This window comes from Mesoplodon bidens, assembly GCF_964165515.1.
Source record: "Mesoplodon bidens genome assembly, chromosome: 15".
Lineage (NCBI taxonomy): Eukaryota > Metazoa > Chordata > Mammalia > Artiodactyla > Ziphiidae > Mesoplodon > Mesoplodon bidens.
In genome coordinates this window covers 65,718,311-65,743,707 of record NC_138171.1, presented here as the reverse complement: position 1 = coordinate 65,743,707, position 25,397 = coordinate 65,718,311, and the positions used below count along the sequence as shown (strand labels likewise).

At 59.9% G+C, this 25,397-nt stretch overlaps 4 protein-coding genes across 8 annotated transcripts in view; 1 reads left to right on the top strand and 3 right to left on the bottom strand.

Annotated features, from left to right (window-relative positions):
- Positions 1-3,184, bottom strand: part of UNKL (unk like zinc finger) — a gene marked incomplete at its 5' end in the record, with an annotated part of 44,699 nt that extends 41,515 nt beyond the window's left edge. For all 5 annotated transcript variants that reach the window (XM_081257708.1, XM_081257704.1, XM_081257706.1 and 2 more), the window contains 2 exons: positions 1,611-1,820; positions 3,108-3,184. In XM_081257708.1, coding sequence (XP_081113834.1) covers positions 1,611-1,820; positions 3,108-3,184 — 287 coding nt within the window. The remainder of the gene's footprint in view (positions 1-1,610; positions 1,821-3,107) is intronic.
- Positions 3,185-6,259: 3,075 nt separating this feature from the next.
- UQCC4 (ubiquinol-cytochrome c reductase complex assembly factor 4) lies at positions 6,260-7,335 on the bottom strand. The gene is made up of 2 exons (XM_081256467.1): positions 7,179-7,335; positions 6,260-7,102 (listed from the first exon to the last, which is right to left on the bottom strand). The coding sequence occupies exons 1-2, from the start codon at positions 7,208-7,210 to the stop codon at positions 6,727-6,729; spliced, it is 408 nt and encodes a 135-aa protein (XP_081112593.1). The 5' UTR covers positions 7,211-7,335; the 3' UTR covers positions 6,260-6,726.
- Positions 7,336-13,538: 6,203 nt separating this feature from the next.
- Positions 13,539-15,958, top strand: PERCC1 (proline and glutamate rich with coiled coil 1; the record flags this gene model as incomplete). The annotated part of the gene is made up of 2 exons (XM_081256015.1): positions 13,539-13,808; positions 15,097-15,958. Exon 2 carries the CDS (start codon positions 15,140-15,142, stop codon positions 15,956-15,958), a length of 819 nt encoding a protein of 272 aa, XP_081112141.1. The 5' UTR covers positions 13,539-13,808; positions 15,097-15,139.
- A 645-nt stretch (positions 15,959-16,603) lies between these two features.
- CCDC154 (coiled-coil domain containing 154) lies at positions 16,604-24,692 on the bottom strand. The gene is given in 17 exon segments (XM_081255179.1): positions 16,604-16,755; positions 16,873-17,054; positions 17,344-17,430; positions 17,848-17,965; positions 18,338-18,414; positions 18,489-18,608; positions 19,634-19,732; positions 19,735-19,960; positions 20,310-20,434; positions 20,514-20,564; positions 20,568-20,645; positions 20,718-20,819; positions 22,529-22,652; positions 23,003-23,239; positions 23,297-23,836; positions 23,925-24,144; positions 24,259-24,692. Coding segments are annotated over 17 exon segments (2,478 nt in total). The 5' UTR covers positions 24,269-24,692; the 3' UTR covers positions 16,604-16,673.
- Between the last annotated feature and the right edge of the window lie 705 nt (positions 24,693-25,397).

Sequence of the window (25,397 nt, the reverse complement as noted above, 5' to 3'; positions counted from 1 at the left end):
CCACAACGAAGAGTAGCCCCCGCTCTCTGCAACTAAAGAAAGCCCGCACGCAGCAACGAAGACCGAACACAGCCAAAAAATAAAATTAATTAATTAAAAAATATATATGCTTTCTTTTCATGCATTAAAAGCATCATCAGTGAGGGGACTTCCCTGGCAGCCCAGTGGTTAAGAATCTATGCTTCTACTGCGGGGGGTGCAGGTTCGATCCCTCATGGGGGAACTAAGATCCCACATGCCATGCAGTGCAGCCAAAAAAAAAAAAAAAAGCTTCACCAGTGAATAGTCCAAATAGTCCCCCATCCTGGACTCTAGAATGGGGTCAGACATGCTAGGTGACTGGATCCCTGCACCAGGGTCTCAGCAGTGGCCCCTGGGGGCAACTCAGGACTTAAGGTCCAGAGAGGTGACTGACGTGGCCAAGGGAAATGAGGGACCAGAGGCCAGGCCTTAGCTAGACAAAAATATCTCTCTTTTGCAGACCCATTTGCAGAAAACAGCAGCTCAAGATGCAATTAAATAATGCACTTTTAAAACTTCACAGAAGTATAATACCATCTTAACCAAAGTGGAGCTGGCTACATTATTTCCACAGGCTCCAGGGTGCCTTAACAACAACCCTATTTAACTATCTGGTGTTCAATTAAAAACCTTTAAGGAAATATATAAAGCTTTTAAGATGATCACCATAGGTCAAGAGTTTACTCCCTGACCTAAGCATTTTTGAAAATGAAGAACAGATTCACATGGGTCTCCCTGTGCAGCAGCGTGAAAGTTGTCTTTAAAAGGGACCATACCTGGAGAACCACCTCCCTTCAGAGGGTCAGGGGATGAAGCCTACAGCGCCTCCCCCAGTTCAGACCAGGATCCAACAGAAGCTGAACAAGCTGCTCTTTCCAAGAGGCCCTGGGGCACAGCGCCACCACCTCACCTCCAGGTGGGAATGGATAGGCTCTTCTCCTCAAACGGCCCACAGGAAAAAAGCAAGACCTCCCTCTACCAATCTCTGCCAGTTATATGAATGTACAATCTGACTTGTACTTTCCGTGTTTTCCTATTCTACATATTTCAAAATGAAGACATCTGTTCATAACACCATTAGGAAACTTGTGAAAAAAAAGGCAACCAAAACAAAACCTTGATTTCCTAAACTTTAAAAGTGCTACACAAATAACTTTCCTATCAATTAAAAAAAAATAAACATATAAACAGCAAGAAAGGAACCATTCCAGAAACATCTGCACAACGTGAGCAAACCTTCTAACAAGCTCTCTGACCAAAAGGCAACTGACAACTACAAAATGGTCCTAAACTCAAAAGGTTTACCTCATAAGGGTTGGTTCTAATGCAGGGAATTTACAGAACTGGGTGGCAATCAAAAGTGGGAAGTGCAGCAAAATCGGTTTGTCCCGTACAGGGTTATCCCTAGCCAGATGCGGTTCTTCCCACACTGGCCGAGAAATAGGGAAATGTCCTCACCAAGACCAGCGGTCAAGGGAAAACTTCAGAGTGAAGACTGGGCCCTGCAGGTGCCAGGTGCTGGAAAGCCCAGGTCCGCCACCCACCCAGGTGTGGGGGCCACGCTGCCCCGCGTGGCCGCGCACACTCACTCGTCGCCGTCGGGGCACAAGCCGCTGGCCTCGTCGTACTTGGAGCAGTACACGTCCGGGCTGTAGTTAAAAGTGCCGTCGCGCCTGCGGAGCGGTCTGCGCCGACGCTGATTTAGGAAATGCCAATGGAAACAGGTAAATGGCCTGTGCTGGGTGCACTTGTGCTGCACAAACAGGGAGCACTGCTCTGTCCTAAACTCCTTTAGATACCTAAAAAGACAAACAGCGTTGGGGTCGCTTCTGTCGCCACCGCCGCCGGCGGGCGGCCCGAGGACTCGTGGGCAGGGGTCAGATCCCGTGCGCCCGAGGGCCTCGACCCCAGGCGCGATCCCAAACTCTGCCGACCCCCTTCCCGCCTCCCCCCGCCCAGGTGCGTTTCTCAGACCCCAGGCACGATCCCACATCCCCAGCCCCAGATGCGACCTTCGACCCCAGGTGCAAATCCCCATCCTCTATTCCAGGCACGGTCCCAGATTCCAGGTGCGACCCCGGACCCCAGGCGCAGCCCCCCATCTCCAATCGCAGGTACAATCCCCTAACCCAGGTGAAACCCTCCACCCCCGACCCCAGGTGCGACCCCCGACCCCAGGCGCCGCCATCCATCCCAGACCCCAGGTGTGATCCCCAAGCTCAGGTGCAACTTCTCACTCCGAGTTCAGACACCCTACACCCCCCCCGCCCCCGCAAGCCCAGTCGCGTTCCTCGGGTGCCAGGAATGGTTTGCCAATCCCAGACACGGTCCCCGACCCCAGGCGCGACCCCGCAGGATCCAGGCGCGGACTCCTGGCCCCAGGCGCAGCACCCCCCATCTCCGATCTCAGGCGTGACACCCACTCTGACTCCAGACGATCCCTGACGGCCTCCCCCCCCCGGAGCCCGGGCGAGTTCCCGGACCTCAGGCGCGATCCCTCAGACCCCATGCACAGCCTCCTCATGCAAAACACAGACGCGACCCCCAATTTCAGGTGCGATACCGCGACTCCAGGAGCGCCCGGGTCCCCAAGCCCCGGTACCATCCCTGACCCCAGGAGGAGGCAGCCGGAGTCCAGATGGCCGCCCTCCGCCCGAGCCCAGGCGCGGTCCCCAATCCCCGACTACAGGCGCATTCTCGGCGGCCCACGACCCACGACCCCAGGCGCTGTTCCCCGATCCCCAACCCAGGCGCGTGGACCCCCGACCTCGTCCTCCAGCCCCCAAGCCCAGGTGCCACCCCAGACCCTGGGCGCCGCCTCCTGAGCTCAGGCGGCGGTAGCTGAGTAGGATGGTGGTCCACCAGCCCAGAGTCCAGGCGCGGCGCGGAGGCTGGAGGGCCAGCTGGCCAGGGGTCTGCAAGGGAGAGGCAGGGGGCGGGGAAAACGGGGAGAGGGGCGGCGCGGGGCCCCAGGCCGCACCCGGAGGCAGCTCCCAGGCCCAGGGGCGCGGGGGCGCGGGCCGGGGGCGCGCGGGGCCGCCCCCTGCCCCGCCTCCGCCCCCGCCGCGGCCAGCCCGGGCACTGACCTGTAGTGGGTCGGCTTCTCGGTCTGCGGGGGGGACCCGCTCAACGCCGCCGCCGCCGCTTTCGAAACCGACGGCATTTTCAGTCAAAACAATGCAGCGCGCATGCGCCGCGCGGGCCCGCCCCCGCCCCTCCGGATCTCCCCCCTCGCGGAGCCCACCCGCGCCCCCCGCCGGGACAGCCACGCCCCCGCCACGCCCCCATCCGGCGCCCGGCGCAGTGCCGAAGGCCCAGTGAACTTCCCAGCACCAAGCGCCGAGCGGGGACCCGCGCGCACCCCAAACCACGCCATGCCCCGAGCCCGCCGCCTCGGCCGGACGCCTCCACCCACCGTGACCCCCCGGCGTCCACGTTCACAGCCCATCTTGCACTTGCTTGGTCCCGTTCCCGCTGCCGCCTTCAACCCACTACGGCTGCCCCACGCGCTCTGAACGCCTTGACAGCGCCCTGAGCAGCTCCAGGCTCCGAGACGGAGCCGACAGGTCCCGAGTAGAGACAGCGCGCCCAGGCTGCTCACACTCGCCTTCATCCGTTCTATGACCCCCGGGTTGGGTGCTGAGACCGCAAAGAGTGGCTCCAGTTGCTTAGGGCTTGGTGTGGGGGAGAGGGGGAAAGGAGGCCTGACTGCTCATGGGTAGCGGGTTTCTTTTAGGAGTACGCACAGCCCTAAAATTACATCGTGGTAATGGTTGCCCCTGCGAATACACTAAAAAATCAATTGTATACTTTAAATGGGTGAATTAATATGTGAACTACATATCAATAGAGCTGATTTTTAAAAAAGAATCCAAAGGCTCGAGGTCAAGGGGGAGACAGACCGACAGACAGACACACGCGCGCGCGCGCCCTCTTCACCCACAGGGTGGGCGGGGATGCAGAGGGTGGGAACTCCGGGAGGCAGGCAGCAGCTGCCACCCCCGGTAAGCCCTACCACTCAGGGCCCCAGCTCATCTGGCCCTGGAGGAGGAAGCAGGGTGTGCATTTCGGGAGGGAGAACCCAGGCCCAGAGTACATTGTTTTGTAAATATATAGCATGAAACTGTTTTTTTTTTTTTTTTTTTGGCCGGGCCGCGCGGTTTGAGATCTCAGAGTTCTAACCACTGGACCGCCAGGGAATTCCTGAGACATTATTTAAAAATTTCAACCTCGCTAGTAATTTTTTTTAATGCAAATTGAAACAAGGAAGAGCCCATGGAGCAGGCAGACTTTTTGTTGTTCTTAACAGCAACCCACAATGCTGGTGACCTGCAGCAAGAAAAGCCCTTAAAGGAACTGTGGCTGGGAAGACGAATGGGTACTGACCTTTATAGAAAATAATGTTCCATTTCTAGAAACTCCAACCTAAAAAAGAATGAGATTCAGACAAAGATGTACAAAGATAATTACCAAAGTTATTTGGCAAAAACTTAAAGAGCACCTCACAGAGAATGACAATGCTTCCTGAGAATTGTTAATGACAAGAAAAATGCTCCTACTTAAGTGACAAAACAAAGCAAGATACTGCAGTTCCATACATTTGTTCCCAAGCATGTAAGTTTCTGTTTTTTTTTTTTTTAAACACAAGTAATACAGTAAAATAAGCCATCACTTGCTGGTGGGATGAATGACTACCTTCTTTATATGTTCACATTGTCTAAAGGAATTACTACCTCTACAAACATTACATTTAAAGCTGGAAATTAAAATGGCAAAATATCAACATGATATTTTTGAAGAAAATCAAGCAGAAGAATGAAACAAGGCCCATGAGTTCTTTGGAGGAGGACTAAACAGATCTTGAAGACTGCCAGGATGCAGGGAATGAGAAAGAAGTTTAGGATATTTCCGAAGTCCCGAGCTGGGAGGGATACAGAGCAAAGAAACAGGTTTGGGGAGAGCTGAACTCTGTTTTGGACCTAAGGAGCTTGAGGAACCTGTAAAGTCCAGCAGAGAAGTATAGAGAACCACCTCGAGCTTAAAAAAGGAAGTTGGGGCCCCAAGATAAAGAAATTTGGGGATCTTTGCTGTAGAGGTGGGAGAAAAGATGCCTACCCAAGAGGCACCTTCCTTGAAGAGAGCAAAGAGAACTGTGACAGGCTGTAAAGATTGTCATTTTTCATGCTTTTGAAGAAATGTTCTTAAAAGGCTGGGGTAGTACCCAGACGTTAAAATACCCTCAGCAGCTTGGAAGATATGAGGCCATCGACTTAGGTAACCTCTTTTCCTTGGATTTTTTAAAATACAATTTTCTCCATCTTCTGCCCAACAGTGCTCACAGCAGTTACCTCTAGGTGGTGGGATTATTACTGTTTCTGATTCTCTGCCTTTTGCTTATTACACTGTTTAACTTTTCCAGATAAATCATATTGCTTTGGTCATGTGAAAATTATTTTTAATTAAAACAAAATTTCTTCTCATTAGTTCTGACTTTTTTTCCTGCAGGAGCTAGTGAGAGTAAAGTCAGGGTTCAGGTTTGAATGACTGTTGCTCAAATAAAATGGTTCACAACCAAATAGGTCACAACCACACCAGGTCAGAGAAAGGACATCTTAGTTCTTTGCTCCCAGTGGAACTAACGATGTAGCCTGAGCCATGATTAGGTCAATCCTTCTTAATCTTGGTCTCTTCATCTTTAAAAAAAAATGAATATACTTGTCTTAGCACCACCTCCCTGACAAGCATAATTTACCAAGGCGGGCCAGACCTTGGCCAAGGCCTTGTGAGAAGCCAGTACACTGCCATAGAGTCCGTGGTCTTCAACCATCCGAGTGAGAGAAATTTCCAGCTAACTTTGGCACCAAAGATATGCCAAGATAAAACGTTCCACTAGAACCTTAAGTAAATAAAATCTTCCCTTTTATGCATCTTGTATTTAATCCAGAATTAAGTTTCCTACTAAGCAGTACTTGAAAACATATCATTTACATACCCAAAATATTGCCTCTAAGTTGTCCATAAAAATATTTATCAACGTTATTCCACTCAGAAAGTTGTTGCCTTGCTAAAATTAAAAACTGGAAGAGAGGTGAGAAAGTGTTCTACAATTAACATTTAGGTTTCTTTCCTCAGTTCCTATTCTGGAAAAAACAAACAAACAAACAAACAAAGGAACTGAAAAGACTAGAAGGCTCCCTTTTTTAAATGAAATGCAAAACAAAACAAAACACTGGCTTAATTCCACATTACCAAATTAATATTTATTGTTAGTCTGTTAAACTAACATCAATTTATACACATCACGGTACATTGTAAAACAAAACGTTGAACTCGTCTGCCAGTTATTCTGTCTCAGAAAGCAAATGACCTGCAAAGTGGATCACACTGGATTACAAGTGTCACCAGCATCCCTTTGGAAACGTGATAATGTTGTACAAAGACATCACAAATCCAACAGCACACGCTGCAACCAAAACCCTTTCTATGGACCTGAAAAGTCTTCTGGACGTATTCGATGGCAACAAGTAACAGGCAAAGAGCCGGTTCCGATTTGCTGACATCCTGCTTTGCCTTCAACGAGTCAACTTTGCCAGGCGCGCCATCCAAGTCCTTCAGTCTGAGGACGCGCATAACCAGGACAGAAACGGTCAAACGCGACGTCAAAGCCTAAAGACTGAGGTCTGTTCCCTCGCTGCTGCCACCCCATTAAGTTCTCGCCCCATGGGCCACCGGAGTTCCAGGCTCTTCAGACCGATCGTTGGGCTCCGGTACCTCTTCTTCCAACATCCGTCTCAACCACCGGTCCGCGCTGGTCTCCTGCCTAAAGAAGCACCAGATGACCAGAACCGTGAGGCACAGGCTGAAGGGCAGCACCCTCCACCAGGGCCGCTGCTGCTCCCTTCCCAGGGAGTGCTTCACTGGCCAGCGGAACGGGATGGCTTTGCTGGAGGAAAACTGAAGGGGGCGGTTAGGGTCATCCTCTTCCTCACCCTCGGCCGCGGGCTGGGCACGAGCCCGGCCACCGGGCGGAGGATGCAAGCTTCGGAAAGGCCAGCGCACGAGCCTCAGCACCCGGAGGGCCCTGGAAGAGACAGAACAGTGAGCGCGCCCGCCCGCCGCTCTCACCCTAGGTCCCGCCGAGACCACGCGGAGCTCACCCAGCAGCCGGCGCACACACCACGCGGCTCATGCCGACCCCGGCCCCGCACTCGGCGCCGCCGCGCGCAGCGTCGCGTCACTTCCGTCGCGCGAAGCCGGAAGCCGCGCGCTGTTCCTGGCCTCCGCTCACGACTACAGAACGTGTACCCACTCGCGCAACGGAAATGACTCACGTCCTCCGGCGGCCACTTCCGTCGCAGGCCCGCCCCCGGCCGGCCGCGCGGGCATGCCGGGAAGTGTAGTTCGCTGCCGGCCCGAAGAGGAACTAGCGGGCAGGTTCCTAGGTTTCCGCGCCGGGCTTGAGGCCGGCCGGCGGGGACGGGATGCTGGCGTCGTCGTCCGACGAGCTCGCCTCAGCGCGGGTCTCACCGTCTGCCGGGCTCGCCTGAGATCGGCGCCCTGAACCCACACTCCACACCCCTCCCGCCGAGCAGGCGCAGCCCCTGGACGCCTCCTCCCCGCGGCCTCGCGACGCCGTTTTGCTCTTTTCATTGGACTTTCAGCCACGGAGTCATCTTGTCCCCTCGACTAGTGTCCCCCGCCCCATGGCCGCGGACCCTCACCCAGCCCTGGCGTTTTGCGTTGCTCTGTGCTGCGCACGAATAGCCGCGTCTACACCATCCGCTCTGCGGGACAGGCATTTCTGCGCACTGCTCAGCCGCAGGGCCGCCATCCCTCACCCACCGCAGCAGAGCACGCCCACGGCTGTCACCCGGAAGCCAGCAGGCACTCGGACAAGTCTCTCTCTCCACGCCAGCGGAACCACCAGTGCAGAGCCTAGCGCGCCATCATCTTTATGGATGGAGGCTGCAGCCTGCTCGGGGGGAACCTTCCCATCCACCTTCAGGAGTCAGGCCGGGAGGGTCACCCTCGGGCTGTCCTGGGACTTCCTGTCTACCCGGTTCCCCAGTTGACTTCATAGGGAAGCTGCTGGAGCCTTCTGCCTTCAAGGCAAACTAGCCCTGGCTCTGCTGAGCCGTCCTGTCTGGAGACCACATAGGAGCACCCAGGCGTCATCACAGACTCTGTGGAGACGTGGGGATGTGCTGGTGTGTGTGGGGGGGCGTTTGACGGTGACAAAATCAGGTTACGAGGCCACCTTGTGAACTGTGACGACTGAAAAAAAAAGCACAACGTGAGAGTTTTTCTGCCAGTTTTTGCCAGAGCACAGAGGGCCTCATTCCTGATCTCTGCCCTGAACTCCTTTAAGGGTGTGTTGAAGGTCAGTGACTGCAGTGGCAGGTGACTTCATTCTTGTAGAACCAGGTGACAAGCGACAATTTTTAGTTGGCAGCTGTAATGTGCTGCCTCCTGGTTCAGAATCTTTGCCTCTGGAGCATCTCCTGCACCTGCTTTCTGGCAGGAGAAGCACCAGCCTCGGGTACCAGTTCTTCACCCCTCAGGAAGTCTAGAGACACTTAAGCAAGGGTGGCGGGCTGGAGGTGTTCCTAGCTCAGCAGCATCTGGGAGATCTCCCCACCCTGGCAAGTCCAAACCTGGACGCCTGGTGGCAGCTCAGCTGCAAAGCCAGGACTGTATTTAGAGCTGCTGTGTCAACAGAGGCACCTGTGTGCCCACATCCTCCTCACTGGGCTCCGCCCCACCTGTTCCACCCCAGAACCCCACCCAGAATCACTGCCAAACCAATTCGACCACAGGGAACCCCAGGAGCACCTACTGTGGGCGGGAGGATGGACCAGAATCATTCTGGTGTGGAGCCTGTAGGGCTTCCTGGAGGAGTTGGAGATCAAAGAGGCCTGAGGTTGGGGTGGAGCTGCTGACTGCAGCTGATGCAGCCACCTGGTTGGTATGCTTTAGGGCATCTGGGTACAAGCTTCCCTGGGACAGCAGAGGGGGTGCAGAGCTGGGGGTCAACGGCAGGGGCTAGGGCTTCACCCCCAGACAGGGCAGCCTCCAAAGGGTCACTAAACCTGTCCCACTGCTTTGGATGGGTGACAGAAATAAGACACCTCAGACAAGCACCCCTCGAGCCTCTGCTTCCTCAGCTGTAAAATGGGCATCTCCTGTCCTTCGCAGGCTGCTTCCAGGACTGGTGCTATGCCTGGGAAGCCCTTTGTCGGTCCCTGGGACAGCTGTTAAGACTGATAGGGGGATGGCATGGAAGTGTCCTTCCATCCTGAGGCAGTGGAGGGCTCCTTTACTGCCATCAGGCTCCTAGGGTGCTCTGAGGCCAGAGTCTGGGAGGAGCAGCGCAGGCCCACAACAAAGACTTAGCAAATCCACATGTCCAGTGGACCTCTCCTCTGTCCCCAAGTCCTGCTAGCACTGGTCTCCATTCTAGGTGAAGGCATGATGCAAAGGACGTGGGTCCTGCGGAGTCTGAGGAGGACAGCAGGCCTTGATCTCCGGGAGCTGGCCTGATGCTCGGAGCTGGGCTCTTCTGTAGGATGTAAACAATTTCAGAGAACATCAGTGTTGGACCAGGCCTCTCCGTGACCGTGGTGGCTCAAGACCCCTTTATAATCACATCTGAACACAGGCAAAACATGGAAGTGGCCCAAAAAAGACCAAATACCCCCTTCCTGGCTGATGGGAGGGACCCTGGTCCTTTACCAACCATGGCTAGAGCCTTGCCTCATCTGCCCTCCTTCTGGATAAGATGTATTAAAGATGCTATACTGGGTGGAATGATGTCCCTCCAAATTCTTATCCCCCTGGAGCCTCAGCACGTGACCCTATTTGGAAATAGGGTCTTTGTGGATGTAATTAGTTAAAACTATGTCATGATGGATAGGGTGGGCCCTAAATGATGTCCTTATAAGAGGAAAAAAGACCCAGAGACGCACAGGGGAGCAGGCCATGTGAAGAGGCAGGCAGAGACTGGAGTGATGCAGCCACCAGCCAAGGAATGCGGAGGACTGCCAGCTACACCAGAAGCTAAGATTCTCCCCCAAAGCCTTCATGGTTTCATATTTCTGGCCTCCAGAACTGTGAGAAAGTAACTTCTGTTGTTTTAAACCACCAGTTGGTGGTCCTTTGTTATGGCAGCCCCTGGAGACTGATACAGATGCCCAGTCACAGTTACCCTGCTTGCTGACAGCACGCAGCCCAGAGCAGAGCCCCTCACCCAACAATGGCTGAACCCAGAGCCCTTTCTAACGCCCGCCTCCTGAGACACCCACGTTCCGGGCTGTGAATTCTCCCTTGTGAAGTCCACCTGTTCAGTGACACGTGTGTCCCTGGCAGCCTCTGGCTGGAGGGCGACAGCAGCCCCAAATGCTGTGGTTTGCTTGACCCTCTGATGCGGTGGAGCCCAGGGTGGGAAAAGCCACAGCCAGATGCGGCCGGTGGCCCGGTGTCTCCAGGGCCCTCCCCTTCCTGACCCCAGCAGTCTCGGCAGGGCACTGGGTGACAGGTGCCCAGCACTGCCAGCGATGCCGCTCTTGTCCAAGGTCCCCCTCCTCCCAGAGGCATAAACCAACACCTCATTATCTTCATTATCTCAAAGCACACAGAGAAACCTCACACGAGGACTAATGTCCCACTAATGGGAGGGAGGCTGCAGCCCTTGTGTGCCCGATGGCGGGAGTAATTTACTGTAGCGCCACTTGAGAGCTGACATATTGGAGCTATTGATTTTCCCTGGGAAGATCAATATGGGGTGCATGGGGACAGGCAGGGCCACCACCTTTGGAAAGGCAGAGCTTTTCTCCCAGGGGCTGACGCCTGACAGCAGGGGTGGGGGCTGGTGGGGGCAGGGTGGGCACAGAGCTCTGAAGGCCCCATGCTGCCCACAATGGAGGCCTGGCTGGGAGCAGATGCCAGGGCATATACTCAGGCCCCAAGCCTGGCAGCCTGAGTGCCTCAGCCCCCAGCCCCACCCAGGAGCCCCCATGGGCAGAGGGGGCTTGGGACACCCATGCCACTTGGCCTGGCACTGGCTGGCCACCCAATACCGGCGGGACATGTGTGGGCAGTGAGTCTGGGAAAGTGCGTCTCTCCACCTACCCAGGGTCCCCCTGGCTGCCATAACCCAGCCCAGCCTCACCTGTAACAAAAGCTAGAGTTCAGCCTCCACCCACCAGACTCCTGTGCCTATCTTGAGCATGGCTCTGACTCAGCAGGGGCAAGGAAGGGGGTAATTCCACTAAGACCCAAGATCTGCTTCTTGAATCCCTCTCATGCCTGTCTCCCACCCTCACCTCCACACACTGTGCCTCGTTAGGCCCCATCGTTGATCGCTAGGACTGGTGCAGTGGCACCCTCCCCAAGTCTCCGGTCTCAGGCCTCCTGTGTCCAGAGGCCCACCCAACACTGTGCTGCTGAGGTTCCTCTCCCCAAACACCTGCCTGCTTTGGGTTCTCCCCGACTCTAGAACTCTCCATCCTAGACTGGGGTTTCCTCCTTGTCTCTGGTCAGGCAGAAAAAAGCACTGGGATTCTGCCACCAGAGGACAAGGGTCTGGCTGTCTGTGGACAGTCTTCCCACAGCTGGCACGAATGGACACCTCGCTGGGTCACTCTTGGGACCCAGAACCCCTTCCACAGACCCAGTTCCACTGACTGGGAGCCTGAGGCAGAGGCCAGGATGGAAAAGTGGGTCTGTGGGGTGGGGGGTGAAAACCACCCTGGGGCCTCTTTCCTGCAAAAGCCCCACTGCCACTCTGCGATTTGGCTCCAGTGATGCTGGGAAGAGCTGAGGCTCTGGCCGACTTGGCTCCCAGTACAGGAGGAAGGTCCGAGCTCCAGGGCCAGGCCAGGAGGTCCTGTGTGCCGCCCACCCCACTTTCCAGCCAACGCTTCCAGCTCTGGGCTTCCTGTTGCTGCTGCAACAGGGAGCACAAACTGAGTGGCTTAAAACAACACTGATTTGTTGTGCAGTCCTGGAGGTCCGAGGTCCCAAGTGGGTTTCCCTGGCCCCAAATCAAGGTGTCTGCAGAGTTGCGCCCCGAAGGCTCCAAGGGAGAATCTCCTTGTTTTCCGGATTTTAGAGGCCGCTCCATTCCTTGGTTTGCAGCCCCTCCACCTTCAAAGGTGACCTTCTGCCTCAGTCGCCACATCTCCCCCCACCCCCACTCTGACCCTCCTGCTTCCCTCTGTGACACACAAGCCCACTGGATAATCCAGGGCCATCTCCCATCTCAGGGTCCTTATCTCAGTCACCTCCACTGGCTCCCTTTGCCAAGTGGGGTGACGACGCAATTCCCAGGGATCAGGGCGTGGACATCTTTGGGGCCATCACTCAGCCGACCACAGGGGTGCCAGCGTCTTGCGATCTGGTTCCTTTCCAGGCTGTCCCCTCTGCTGGAACACCTTTATTTCCCCCGGCTTGGCTGGGTGAGCACCTGCCCCACCAGCGCCTGCAAACCACCTCCTTCGTGAAGCCCCTCCTCTGGCCACAAAGGCCAGGACCTTCTCCATGACAGGGCTGCATCTCACCTTCCTCAGCACGGCCCCCGTGCCCAGCACTTCCCTCAGGCCCCTGAGGCCCCACCCTGTGGGGCTGACCCCAAACCGGCTGGTCTCCAGCCCCTTCCCAGACCCCAGCCCTGGCTGTTCCCGATAGGCAGCAGTGGGCACTGCAGCTACAGCCAGGACAGCTGCTGAGGTCCAGCCCGGAGTCCTGAGCAGGTCATGGTGGGCGCTCCCTGGGCTGGCAGAGGGGCAGGGGCCATATCTGGGCAAAGAGGGATTCTGGGGTCCCAGCAGTCCTGGGGAGCCACCGGGGACCCCAACCCCCAGCCTCCCCCAGGTCTTGGCTGACATCTGGGCTGTGCTGGGTCAGAGAGAGGCTGGCTAAGGCTGGGGAAGGGCCGACCCACAACCAGGACCTGGCAAGTGTCATCGAACCCCAGGGTATAAGGACCGAACTGTGGCTGTGGCCGAGGTCGGTTTCCGGGGACAGGGAAACTTGGCCTGGACTCATGGGACTCACGGTGAAGGGGCTGTAATGATGGGTGGTAACCACAGTGAGGACGCCCCCGGGCAGGACCCACGGGGCTGGAGGGGCCACCAAGCCCCTTAGGGGAAGGCACAGGAGCTAAAAAAGAAGCCAGAGAAGGGAGGTGTCACCTCAGCCTGGATGTGGGGACGAAGCCCTTGGGGGAGCAGTGAGTCAATGGGGTTTGTTGCAAATGCACCTGCAGCTCTGGAACGGTGGGAAGTGGCAGGAGGGGGCTGGGCAGGGACTCCGGGGTCCCCACCTGCATAAACCCACCACCTGGGCCCTGGCTGGTGGTCCCTGGCCCTCCTGGGGCTTCCCAGGTCCTGCTGCTGGCCTAGATCCCGTTCACCCAGAGCGCTGCAGAAGCAGGATGTCCTCTAGAGAAAGCTACTCCAGGAGTCAAAATAGCATGAAATTTAATTTTCCGCCTATTTGACAAGGCTTGGTCCGGGCCCCAATCAGCGGCGGAGATAAGGGTCCTCGGCCCCGGGTGTGAGCCAGCTGGGCGAGCGGCAAACACTCCACGGTCCCCCGGGCAGGCTGAGGCTCCCCCCGGCGGGGCCCTGGTTGCCGGGCGCTAAAGCAAACGGGCTCTATTTGCCCAGTCTGCGATGACAATGCAGTCACCAAATATTTGCCAGCCAGGCCAGCCACAGAGCTTGGCTATAAATGCTTGAGCCCAGGTGGAGGTGGGCCTGCCCAGCGGGAGCTGCAGGCCTCGGCAGGTAGGAGCCAGGCTGGGCGGCGGGCGGGAGGGTGCTGGTGGTGGAGGTCCTGGGAAGGCTGTGGGTTCCTCTGCCCTGGTGGTCTTTGGGGACCACCCACCCACGGGGAGGGGTCAACAGCAGGGCTGAGCAGGGCTGGGTCTTCGAGGTGGGCCGGCCAGGGAAAGGAGGGCACCTGAGTCTTGGCTCCCCACCAGCTGCCATGCCAACGCCCAATGCTGGGGCCACGGTTCACCCCAACATGGAAGAGGGGCCCTAGAACTGCGGAGCATGATGGCAGGGAGGAGGGGGAGGTCCGAGAGGCCCCCCTGACTCTGAGGGCAGCCTGTGGACTTCCCGCCCCTCCCCCCACATGGGGAGTGGTTTCCTGAAGCTGGGAGCCCCCACTTCTCTCTAACCCCCCCTTCCCTTTCTTCCTCTCCCTTGCCCAGGGCTCCTGCTAGAAGCCCTCCTGGTCCAAGGGCTGGCCCACCTGCCTCCCTGCAGTGGAGGAGCTGGGGCCCTGTTCTGGGGGGGGCTCCCACATTCACAATCAGCTCCCCTAATCCCACCCCCTCCACGGTCCTGCCAGCCCCCCGAACCATCCCCAGGTTAGAGATGCTAGAGGTGACCTCACCACCCCCCCACCGCCGACAGGGAGCACAGGGAAGCCTGCGACTGTGGGGACAGAGAAATGGCTCTGCCCCCCACCCCCGGAGCTCACCCTCACAGCCCCTGAAGCCTCTGAAGCCCCCAAAACTGCAAGGGACAGGGCACCCAGGTCGAGGCAGTCAGGCCCGGCTCCCGGGCTCAGCACGGGCACTTCAGGCACAGAGGGACCCTGCCAACCACAGACACTCGGGGAGGGGATGTGCCAAGGGGGTCCCCCCAACCCTGCACCTGGGCAGACTCTACGTTAACAAGCCTATTTATCAAGAGCTACAGCGACCCTGAGCTGGGACGAGGGCTCTGCTCTCCAGATCCCAAACCTGCCCGAAGCCCAGCCCCTGGGCCGGCTCCCTTCCCACCTGCCCTGCTTCTCTCTCTCCGAGTCACTATTCCAACGGCACTGTCAGCCACCCTCCCTACAGGACAGGATGTACCCTCCTCTGGCGGGTGACTGAGGGCTGTACCCTGCAGCTCACCCCTGCCATGCCCCCACCCACCCACCCAGTGCCCACCACCTCCGTCTCTCCAAATGTCACCTGCTTCTGAGCTCAGCGCCCGCCCCAAGGCTGTAGTGACTATTCCCCTAGGAGGGCTGCAGGCCCTGACTGCTAACCTGTCCCCTCTCTGCCTCCCTCCCCAGCTAGCGCCCACTGCCCGAGAGCCCCCAGAAGCTCGGCGGAGAGATGGCCGCGGGCGTGATCTGGCCTCTCTGTGACTTCCGGCTGTCTCTGCCATCCCATGGGCCCTTCCTGCCCTCAGACCCGGAGCCCCCAGACTCTTCTGAGGAGGAGGAGGAGGAGGAGGAGGAGGAGGAGGAGGATGGGGAAGAGGAGCTGGAGGTCGAGGGGCCAGAGGGCCACAGCCCGGCCCCCCAGAGCTCAGGTTGGGCCCCAGAAGTGACCCCTCTGGACCCCAGTGGCCCAGAGACACCACTGCAGCTCCTGCGTTTCTCTGAGCTCATCAGTGGCGACATCCAGCGGTACTTCGGCCACAAGGACCGGGGGCAGGACCCCGACGCCTGCGACATCTACGCTGATGGCCACACGGCCAGCAGCTCAGCCAGGGAGCTCTCCTGCGCCAACCTGGTGCGCCTGGCCCAGGGCGAGGCCCCAGAAAACAACGAGGCCACTGAGCCCGGGGTCTGCTCCCCTGGGGCCCCCGAGGGGCAGGCGTGTGGGCTGGGCCTCGGTGGGGAAGGGCCGCAGCCGCTGGGACCCCTGGCCGAGCTCTTCGACTACGGGCTGCGGCAGTACTCGGGGCCCAGGGCCGCGGCCGGCCGCCGACTCAGGCTGGAGCAGAAGTACGGCCACATCACCCCCATGACCCAAAGGAAGCTTCCCCCTTCCTTCTGGAAGGAGCCGGCACCCAGCCCCCTGGGTCTGCTGCACCCCGGCACGCCTGACTTCAGCGACCTGCTGGCCAGCTGGTCGGCAGAGGCCGGCCCCGAGCTGCTGGGCTGGGGGGGCCAGGCCCTGGAGGGGGTGCAGCTGGCCGAGGCCTAGCGATTGAGCAAGGATCAGTGGGGGTGAGCTGAGGGCAACAAGGGTCCGGACTCTCCTTATTGCTGTCCTGAAAGGAGCCCTCAGGGACCTCCAATTAGGGCAGCCACCAGGGGACAAATCAGCTCAGGTAGGGACTTCCCAGGCCAGGGCAGGGAATGGGCAGGGGCCACCCAAGAGCTCTGCCCACAGGAGGGAGGATGGGGCAGGAGCTGCAGCCTCTTGGTGGCGGTGGGCTCAGGGCCTCTACACGCTGGGTTCCCCTCTGGGCAAGCCACATTTCCTCAAAGACCAGCCCCCAAAGTTCCAGTCGGTGGTGAAGGGCAGCCCTCCACACTGCCCACCCAGCTGGCCCCAGGGCGGCCCCTCCTCGTGGCACCCGCGGCAGGTGGCAGGGCCAGCTACCATGGGGGTGAGGGCTTTCTTGGAGGGGCAGGAAGGGGGGCACCGTCTGAGTGGCCAAGCTAACGTGCTGTTGGCTCTGGGTGGGGCTTGGGCCGCAATGCCTGTGGGTGGGAGGCCCTGGGGAGCGGTGGGGCCTGGGGCTCAGCAGCCAGGACAGGAGCAGGGGTTCTGGGAGTCTAGGGAAGGTCCTCTTGGCCACTCCCCTGCCCAGGGCCTCCTGAACGCCTGGAGGGAACTCCAGCCTCTGACAGGCATGGGGCGGGCATGTTTATTTCTGGGAAAGGTGCAGGGACAAGAGCTAGTGGGTGGGCTTCTAGTCGAGGGGCTTCTCCCAGACCGCCCTTGGCCTCCGCCAGGCCGCCAGCTTCATGAGGACCGCTTTCCACCGCAGCCGCCTGCCCAGAGACACAGCTCACGGCTCGGACCCCGCCTCCGCCCACTGCCCTCGGGGTCCGCCCAGCCCCGAACCCGGGCCTGGAGGGGGCTCTGGAAGGCGGCTCCCCGCTGCCCACCTCACGGCCTGGTACACGCCCCAGTGGTTCACGGGGACCACCTCGTCGGGGGCCACGTCCTTGATGAAGACCTGCTGCCTCACCAGGGACGTGAGGACCTCCTGCTGCCTAGCGTCGGGGCGGCCCTCCTCGCTCCACAGGTGCATCACGCTTGACAGCAGAGTGGCCATCTCCTCCGTGCGCTGTGGACGCAGGAATCAGACCAGAGGGGCGGGACAGCCAACGGGATTTATCTCCCTCTGGGCTAGCCTGGGCCTTATCTGCCCGGAAACTCTGCTTGGGCCAGACACGCAGATAGACAGCTGGGCAGACCAAAAAGCTAGGGGGTGGCCAGGCTGGGGGTGGTGAGGGCAGCTGGGAGTCAGGCTCTGCACAGAGAAAGGCGGCCCACCCACAGGGCCTGGTAAGCCCTGGAGCTTGGGTGGGGGGGCGGGGGCACGGCCAGGGCCCAGCTCAGGGGCCACCTCTCACCCGCTTGGTTTCTGTATTAAACTTGAGATTCTGGATGGTCTTGTTGTCCTGGATGCTGCTTTCCAACTTCATCATTTGGTTCTGAAACTAAACACGGCCCCCATTCGTGGGCACAGATGCAGGAAGTCTGCAGACCCGGGGGAGGCCCCCACCCTAATCACTCGTGGCAGGAGCCGGCCTCCGACGCATGGGTCCTCGCCCCTCAGTGGGAGCCGGCCGCATCACTCAGCCCGATGACAATGGGGGACCCGGCCAGAACTCAGGTCTGCTCTTTTCACTGACTGCTGATGCACCTCCAGACAGGAGCCCCCACTTGGTACTTCCAGAGGCTGATACATGCAGAGCCACCCAGCAGGACGGCTGGTTCCATGAGCCTCGGCCCCCACACTCCCAGGGGCGTGTCCTGGATCTGAGCCTCCCTGGGTGGGGGGAGGTCTGCCCCTGTCTGAGCCAGCCCCCCACCACCCCCCGCCAAGTGTGCCAAGCCCAGGGGCCCAGGGGTACCGTGGCCAGCTTGCCCTGGATCTCGGCAATCTTCCGCCCGGGGTTGCCCTCTCTGAGCAGCTGCACAGAGGACAGCAGAGCAGCCAGCTCCTGCCTCACGGCCTCGCCCTCGAACTCTCTGTGAGCACAGGAGGCCGGGGCTGCCGGGCTCTGGGGGGCATCTGGGGGGTGGGGCAGCTGGAGGGAGGAGGCCCTGGGCAGAGCATAGGGTGCTCGGCACTGCTGCCCCACCAGTGGGCACTGGGGGGTCCCCAGCAGGTGACAGAGTGAAAGGCTGTCCCAAGCAGGGGCCAAGCCCAAAGCTGGGCCAGGCCTGGGGTGGGGAGGGGTCGGGGCTGCCACAGGTGCAGGGGCTTGGGGAGGATGGACCACTGTCAGGAAGCCCTGTGATGCAGCAGGGTCGTTCTGAGACGGCTGTGCCCTCCTGCAGTGGGACCAGCCCAGTCCCTGAAGGTCCTGCCAGGCTGTGACAGGGAGCCGGGGGCCTCACCTGGCTTTGGCCTCGGCGGAGATCTTGAGGTCTGAGTCACTCTTGTGAAGGATGCACCTGTCGGCGACGGCCTCTATCTGAAACGCGGAGCCAGCGGGTGGCTTAGGGTGGGCACAGCGGGGAGGGGGAGGCCACCCCAGCCCTCACCCACCTGCCAGGGCAGGCTGTCCACTCTCTGCTGCGCCTCCCGTAGGTGCGCCTCGGCCTCCTCTCGACACCGGGCCAGGCCTTCCCGCCATCGCTGCTCTGCAACTCCCCACTCATTCTGTGCCTGGGGCGCGGACACCAGTGAGGGCTGGAACCCGCTCAGAGAGGGTGGGCGGAGAGGCAGACTCCCTGGCCCCAGTGGAGCCACAGTCAGACCTGAGATGGCCATCCCCACGCAGCAGAGCTCCTGGAGGGCACAGGGCCCCCACCTCAACTCGGAGCATGTCCACACTGACCGGACACAGCCTGGGTGGCCTGGCCTGGCACAGTCTGGGTGCCCCGGTCCTTCCAGGCAGGACCACCAGGCTGAGCAGAGCCACATCCCTAAGAAGGCCTGGCTTCACTCCCTCCCCTGAGCCAGACCCAGCTGCCTGTGAGTCGGCAGCGACAGAGAACAGGCAGCTGGCCTACACGCACAGGATGGGGGACCCGGCCCCGCCGCCAAAGGGTGTATATCCGTGTTCACAGCAGCACTAAGGGCTTCAGAAGGACACCAGCTCAGTGTCCATCAGCTGACAAATGGATAAGCTATGGTCCATCCACACAGTGAAATGTGACAGCCATAAAAAGGAAACGAGCACTGACACATGCCACAAAGTGGTTGAACGTCAAACACGGAACGTTCAGCAAGAGAAGCTCACAAAAGGCCACAGAGCATTTGATTCCATTTACACAAAATGTCCAGAGCAGGCAAATCCAGAGAGACGGAAAGCAGACCAGTGTTTGCCAGGGGCGGGGGAGGGGGTGACCTCTAATGCACGGGGTTTCCTCTTGGGGGGATGGGAGGGTTCTAAAAGTGATGGTGGTGGTGGCTGTACAACTCTGAATAGACAAAGAACCACGGAAGTACACACTTTGAAAGGGGGAATTGTCTGGTGTGTGCACTGAACCTCAATAAAGCTGTTAGAAAAAGAGCAAAAAGAACCCAAAGTTGTAGGCTGCTTTGCTGGTCACTCAGTGGAGCCCCCGTGTGGTTGGGGCCCTGGGCCTTGTGGACAGCTGTTGCGTGGGTTGGGACCCGCCGCCCTGAGGGGCAGCAGGACCCCTCCCACCTGGGTGCGCCCTCCCCAGGCTGCTCTGTGCACTCACCTCACACAGCCTCAGGCTCAGCGTCTGCTCCTGCAGGTCCAGCCTCCAGCTCAGGGCCAGTAAGTGGTCACTCATGTCCTTCACCTGCCTGACCAGCTCAGGGCCTGGCTCTTCTCTCGGAGCTGTGGGAGGCTGGGCTGAGCGTACGGCCTGCACAGGCGGGGAACCCTGCGGGCCCGGCCCTGGCCCCGCCGCCTCACCAGCTCCAGGGCACTGTGCATCTCCTGCTGGGCCAGCTTGCTGGCCAGCTGCATGGCCTCCAGGCTCTCCTGCAGGTAGGTAGCCAGCTCCCTGGCCCGGCTATTCTCCAACTGCCCCTTAGCATCCCTGGGGGTGGGTGCCACTGAGAGAGACTGTCCCTCAGCCAAGGCTGGCCCACCCCTTGGCATTGTGCCAGGGCAGCGAGCCCGGCTACTGGCTTCAGAACCTTCCAGGTGGCCCCAGGGAGAGGATGAGGGTCATCACAGGGACCACCAAGACAGGGCTGTGTCCACCGCTGCCACTCAGAGCTCCCCCACGAGGGACAGGCTGGGGGAGGGATGGGAGCCCCCCACTAAAGGGCAGCTCCTCTGCCCCAGGGCACCCCGCTGGGCCTCGAGCCAGGCTCAGGACATTGGGGTCAGGGGAGCAGGGCCGTTCCCACCTGCCCCGCCTGCAGCCCCGCTCGGACACCCACCAGGCCTTCTGCTCGGCCAGCAGGACGTGGCTCAGCGATGCTTGGTTCTGACACACAAACTCGGTCAGCTGGACCACGGCCTTGTCCAGGCCCTGACACTGCTCCAGGAGGTGGCACTCTTCCTGCTGCCGGGCAGAGGCAACCTGAGACCTGCCCGGCTCCAGCCGGGGCCCCGCCTGTGCCGGTGCCCGCCGTGCCACCCACCTGCCTCTGCCCCTGCAGGGCCCTCGTGCGCTCTGCGTCCAGCTCCCGGAGTTACTGCCACTTGCTCTCCAGCTCCTCCCATAGGCCTCTCTCCGCCCGCAGCAGCCGTGCGCTCTCTGAGGACTTCATCCTCTGTGGGGAGACCCCGCCCCCTGTGAGCTGGGGAGAGGGCGACTGGATGCCCTGCCACCGGCAGGCACCCACCTTCTCCAGGGCCAGAAAGCTCTTCTGCAGGAAGCTGCATAGCTTGGCCTCCCTCTTGAGAAAGCAGAGGCTCATCTCCTCCCTGAGCTTGGTCATCTGGGCCTGTGGAGTGGGGGCCGCATGGTCACCGTGCACCTCCCCATGGGCATCCCCCTCGCCCATCCCCATACCCACAGCGCCATCAGGGACTTGCTGCTCTCCTGCCCAACCATCTCTGTCGGAGGGGACCCTGGTCCTGTGTGCCCTGCAGGGGTGGGCCCGTCACACCCTCCTCAGGAAGGAAGTCAGGGCAGGCAGGGGCCACATGTCCCAGAGAGCCAGGCGCAAGGGCTGTGAAGGGTCTGAAGGCCACGCTCCACGGGCCCAGGACACACATGGTCCTCACAGTGACTGCCAGACCCCACCAGAGGAGGCGGTAGAGCAGCCATCGGATCATAGCCCTGCCAGGAGCCCTGGGCAAGGAGGCTGAGTGTACATGTGAGCACATGCTCACACATGCGCACACACTCATGCACGTGTGCACATCCCCGTTCACACGTGTGCACACACAGTCTGCCCTCGCCCTCCAGGCCCAGGGTGGGACCCCTTCTCTCTTCTCCCTCCATCAGCTCCTTTCCTGCTGCACCAAGGGTCTGGATGCAGGAGACGGGGGTCTAGGCCCACGGGCACAAGGCACCCTCTCCACGGCCACAAGTCCTTCTAAGGCCGGGAGGGCTGCCCACAGCTCAGAGCAGGTGTACCCTGAGCCCCCACCAGCCTCCCTGCCCCATGCAGGGTGACCCGGAGCAGGGCTCAGGTGTTTCTGTAAAGAACCAGAAGGCAGATGTTTGGTGTTTATGGGCCACAGGGTCTCTGTCATAACCCCTCAGCTTTGTGGTTCCAGCGCAAAAGCAGCCGTGGTCAACAGTAAACGAATGGCCATGTGCCGATAAAACTTTATTCACAAAACCAGGCAGCAGTGGCAGGGCACTGACCCCAGCCCCAGGGTACACTTGAGGAGATGCGGGCCAGCCAGGCATCGGGGATCCCAGGCCCCAGTGCTGCCTGGGGCTCCTGCCTCTCGATGGAGCCAAGGCACCAGCTTCCCACAGGGCAGCGGGAGGGGCACGCATGGAGCTGGGCAGCTGAGCTATGAGGACAGCAGCTGGGGACGCGGCAGAGTCCCTGGTCTCTATTTGCAGAGCAGAAGAGGCTGGGTCCAGAGGCGCCCCACCCTGGCCCCTGCCCCACCTTCTAGGCCACATGCACCAGCCCGGGAGCAGGGCCACTGGAAGAAGCGTCTTTAGGAAGGGACTTCCACTTTGCACGGAGGGAAGCATTGAAGCTGGAAATGGCCAAGGAAGGGGCCTCGGGCTATGAGATTCTATTTCTTGATCTGGGTGCTGATCACATGGGGAAGGGGAGGTGGGGGAGCAGTGGCCACAACAGCACTCGTGCTAATGATGAACTTTCTGTGATGGAGGACACACTCCACCTCAGCACGGCCAAATCGGCAGCCACCAGCCACAGGTAGCCACAGTGCACTGGGATGTGGCTCGTGTGACCAAGGAACTGAGTTTTCAATTGCAACATACAGAGCCACCCGTGGCCAATGGCCACCGTATTGGACAGCGTAGGACTTGGGGGTCGGCCACCAGGTCCAAACACGTGAACGGAACCAAAACAAGAGATGGGGTGAAGGAAGACCCCAGCAGTGGAGAAGATGCGGGATGGGGAGAGTTGGGGGTCTCCTGCACACACTGTCTTGCTGGCAGCTTGCTGGCTGCTGATGCCAGAGCCCTGCCTGGGCCTGCCCCTGGCCTCCCAGGTACCTGCATACTGGCCACCTCATGGTCCACCCTCTGGCTGGCCTCCTTCTGGCTCTTCTGCAGGGCTCCACAGGCCACCTCCCGGTCCCGTTCCTCCTGCTTCAGCTTCTCGGTCAGCTCAGACAATCTAGGGGCAACGGCTGCAGGTCACAGCAGCCCAGTCGGCCAGAGGCCTGACAGGGAGCCTCAGGGAGGCTGGTGGGGCCCTGGACACCAAATCCTTTTCAGGCCAGGCCTGCATCCGGGGGGCCCAGGCTGACCTAGCAGGAGGTCCAACCCCGTCCGGGTAAACACACACAGAGGCCAGAAGCCCACTCTGTGTCTCCACCTGGGACAGAGAGAGGTAGGCTCCCCGTGAGCGTGACTGACGGGGAAGGGGAGGGGGTGGGGACCCTGGGCTGGAGGGTCACCTGCCCTCCTTGATGACTCCCACATGACCCCTCGGCGGATCCAGAGACAGCCTCCTGAGGGGCCCACTTAAGGCTGGCCTCCTGCTCGGCGCTCTTCCGCTCAGAGTCCTGGAGTACCTGCTTCCTCCTGATCTGGGTCAGGGCCTCCTGGACCTCCACCATCCTGGCACACAAGAGCTGCTTCTGCCTGGGGCCTGCCCTGCCACCTCCTGGCAGCCAGGAGCAGGCTGGGCAGCCTTTGGGGTGGGGGTTCAGCCAAGCGGCCCAGCAGCAAGCCTTGTGCCCCTTTCCCAGGCTCCACAGGCTGCCGGGCTCCAGCAACCTGACCTACTGGAGCTGGGCCGTGGATGTGTTTGCTTACCTGAGCAAGATACCAAACTGGAGGCAACAAAAGCCAGGGGCTGATGCCCAGACTGGCCTGGCAGCAGCCGCTGCTTCCCCAAAGCCCCTCTCTCTCCTGTTAAGCCTGCTCCAAGGGTGCAGGAGTATCTCTTGTCCAGGGCCTGCGTCTGGTTCTGGTTCTGCAGGCTGAGGAACTGCAAGGTGGAGGGGTGAGCTGAGTGCAGGCCAGGGGCCCTCCCAGCTCGACCAGCACACACACGGGGGCCCACGGAGTGGGACCTGAGGCCCTGGCCTGAGCAGCAGGGGCTGAGCGGGGCTCAGGGTCCAGGAATCAGCTGCCCTGACACCCAGGGATGTCGCCTCCCAGCCGACGTGTCCCACCTGGAGAGTCTCCTTCTCGGGGGCCTGAGTCGCCTGCTGCAGCCTCTTCAGCTCTGAGTCCTGCAGCTGCAAGCAGGCGTGCACCTGCAGCAGCTCCCGCAGCAGGCTCAGCGTGGTACGCTCGCAGCAGGCCTTGTGTCCCCGCAGCAACACCACCTCGGCCTGCAGGTCGGCCACCCTGGTGGCGTGAGGAGCGGGCTGTGTCGGCTGCGTGTGCGGGGCACTGACTACGTGGCTCCCCCGCCCCTGGTCCCCAAGGGGCTCACCACAGCTCCAGCTGCTTCCAGCGCTTGTGGGTGTCCTGCTCTGGGACCGAAGCGGTGGACGGCAGGCAGCTGGACTCATACCTCTCCGAGATCTCCTCCAGACTCAAGGGCTCGGAGCTGGCCAGCCCTTCCTCCAGGAGGAGTTCCAGGTCCTCCGGGGTGATGGTGCCCGGCTGGGAGGGTGGCGAGGTCCCTGACGAGGGGTTGCTGTCTGCCGGCTCTACAAGAAGGTACCTTGAGGTTTGCCTTTAGAGCCAACGAGGGGAGATGCTCACAAATGGAGCCCAGGGTAACAGGGATCCAAAACCTTGCTGAGTGCCCCCACTGAGCTCACCGTGGCTCATCCCGCTGGGTCCCACAGCGAGGCCCAGCTCTCACTGTCCATGTAGGAAGCTCAGCCTCAGAAAAGTCCAGGGCCCCACCTGAGAACACATAGCATCGGGCAGCAGGAATGGGACAGTGCCTGCCTGGCCAGCTCCAGATGGAGCGCCTGGGCTCTGAGGAGAGCTGGGGGTCAGGAAGCAAAGCCGTCCCACGTGGCCCAGACCCTCGTGCAGGCTCTTGCCTGGTGGTCCTCCCAGCTCCACTTCAACTCACCTGATACAGCTTTACCAACAGCCCTGCCTGTGGTTTTGGCCGTTGCCAAGAAGCCCTGGGCCTAGCACCCGACGGCTGCCCACAGCTGGACCCCAGGGCGGTTGGGGGAGGGGGATAGGGGAGGGCGGAGGGAGGCAGGAAAAGTCAGAGCTGAAGGCTCTGGGATCCAGGGGGAGCACGTGAGGTGTGAAGTGGCAGCTCTGCCCTCACATCTCTCCTTCCAAGACAAAACCAAGGTAGGCAGGGCAGCGGGGGCTCTTCTGGAACCTTCTTTTTCTCACCAGAACCTCCTGACTCCACAGCCCAACTGCCGGTGGAAACTGAGCCCTCAGCTTTCCCATTCCGTCAAGGCCTCCCCAACTGCCCGTTTTTGGAAGGATCTGAGCGGGCACCACTTGGCCAGCCAGCAGGGGTGGCTGGTGGCCTGTCACGGGCAGGAGCCCCCTGGCCTGGGCAGGAAGGGAGGGAGGCCCAGAAGCAATCACTGGCCCTCTGGTCAGAGAACCTGAGCAGGGAGGCTGGAGCCCAGGACCTGCTGAACACAGCCAGCCCAGCAACCAGGCCGAGGGCACAGGGTGCCACAGGGGACATGGCCAAAGCAGAGCCACTGAGAGAGCGTGCCGGCCACAAAGCAGTTGCACTGGTGATTTAAGCAACCTCAGCGAGAGAAACAGGTGGAGTGAATTTTAGCAGTCTGCTTTATTTAACCCAGTGTAACTAATATATCACCCTCTCAACACATAACCAACACCTGAGCAGCTGAGAACACAGTGCTTGCGCTCTCCCCACGCCGGGTCCTGAAGCCAGGTGCGCTGTGGCCAGTCTTGCTTCAGGCCAGCACTGATACTCAGCAGCCTCACCCCGCCCAGGTGGCCC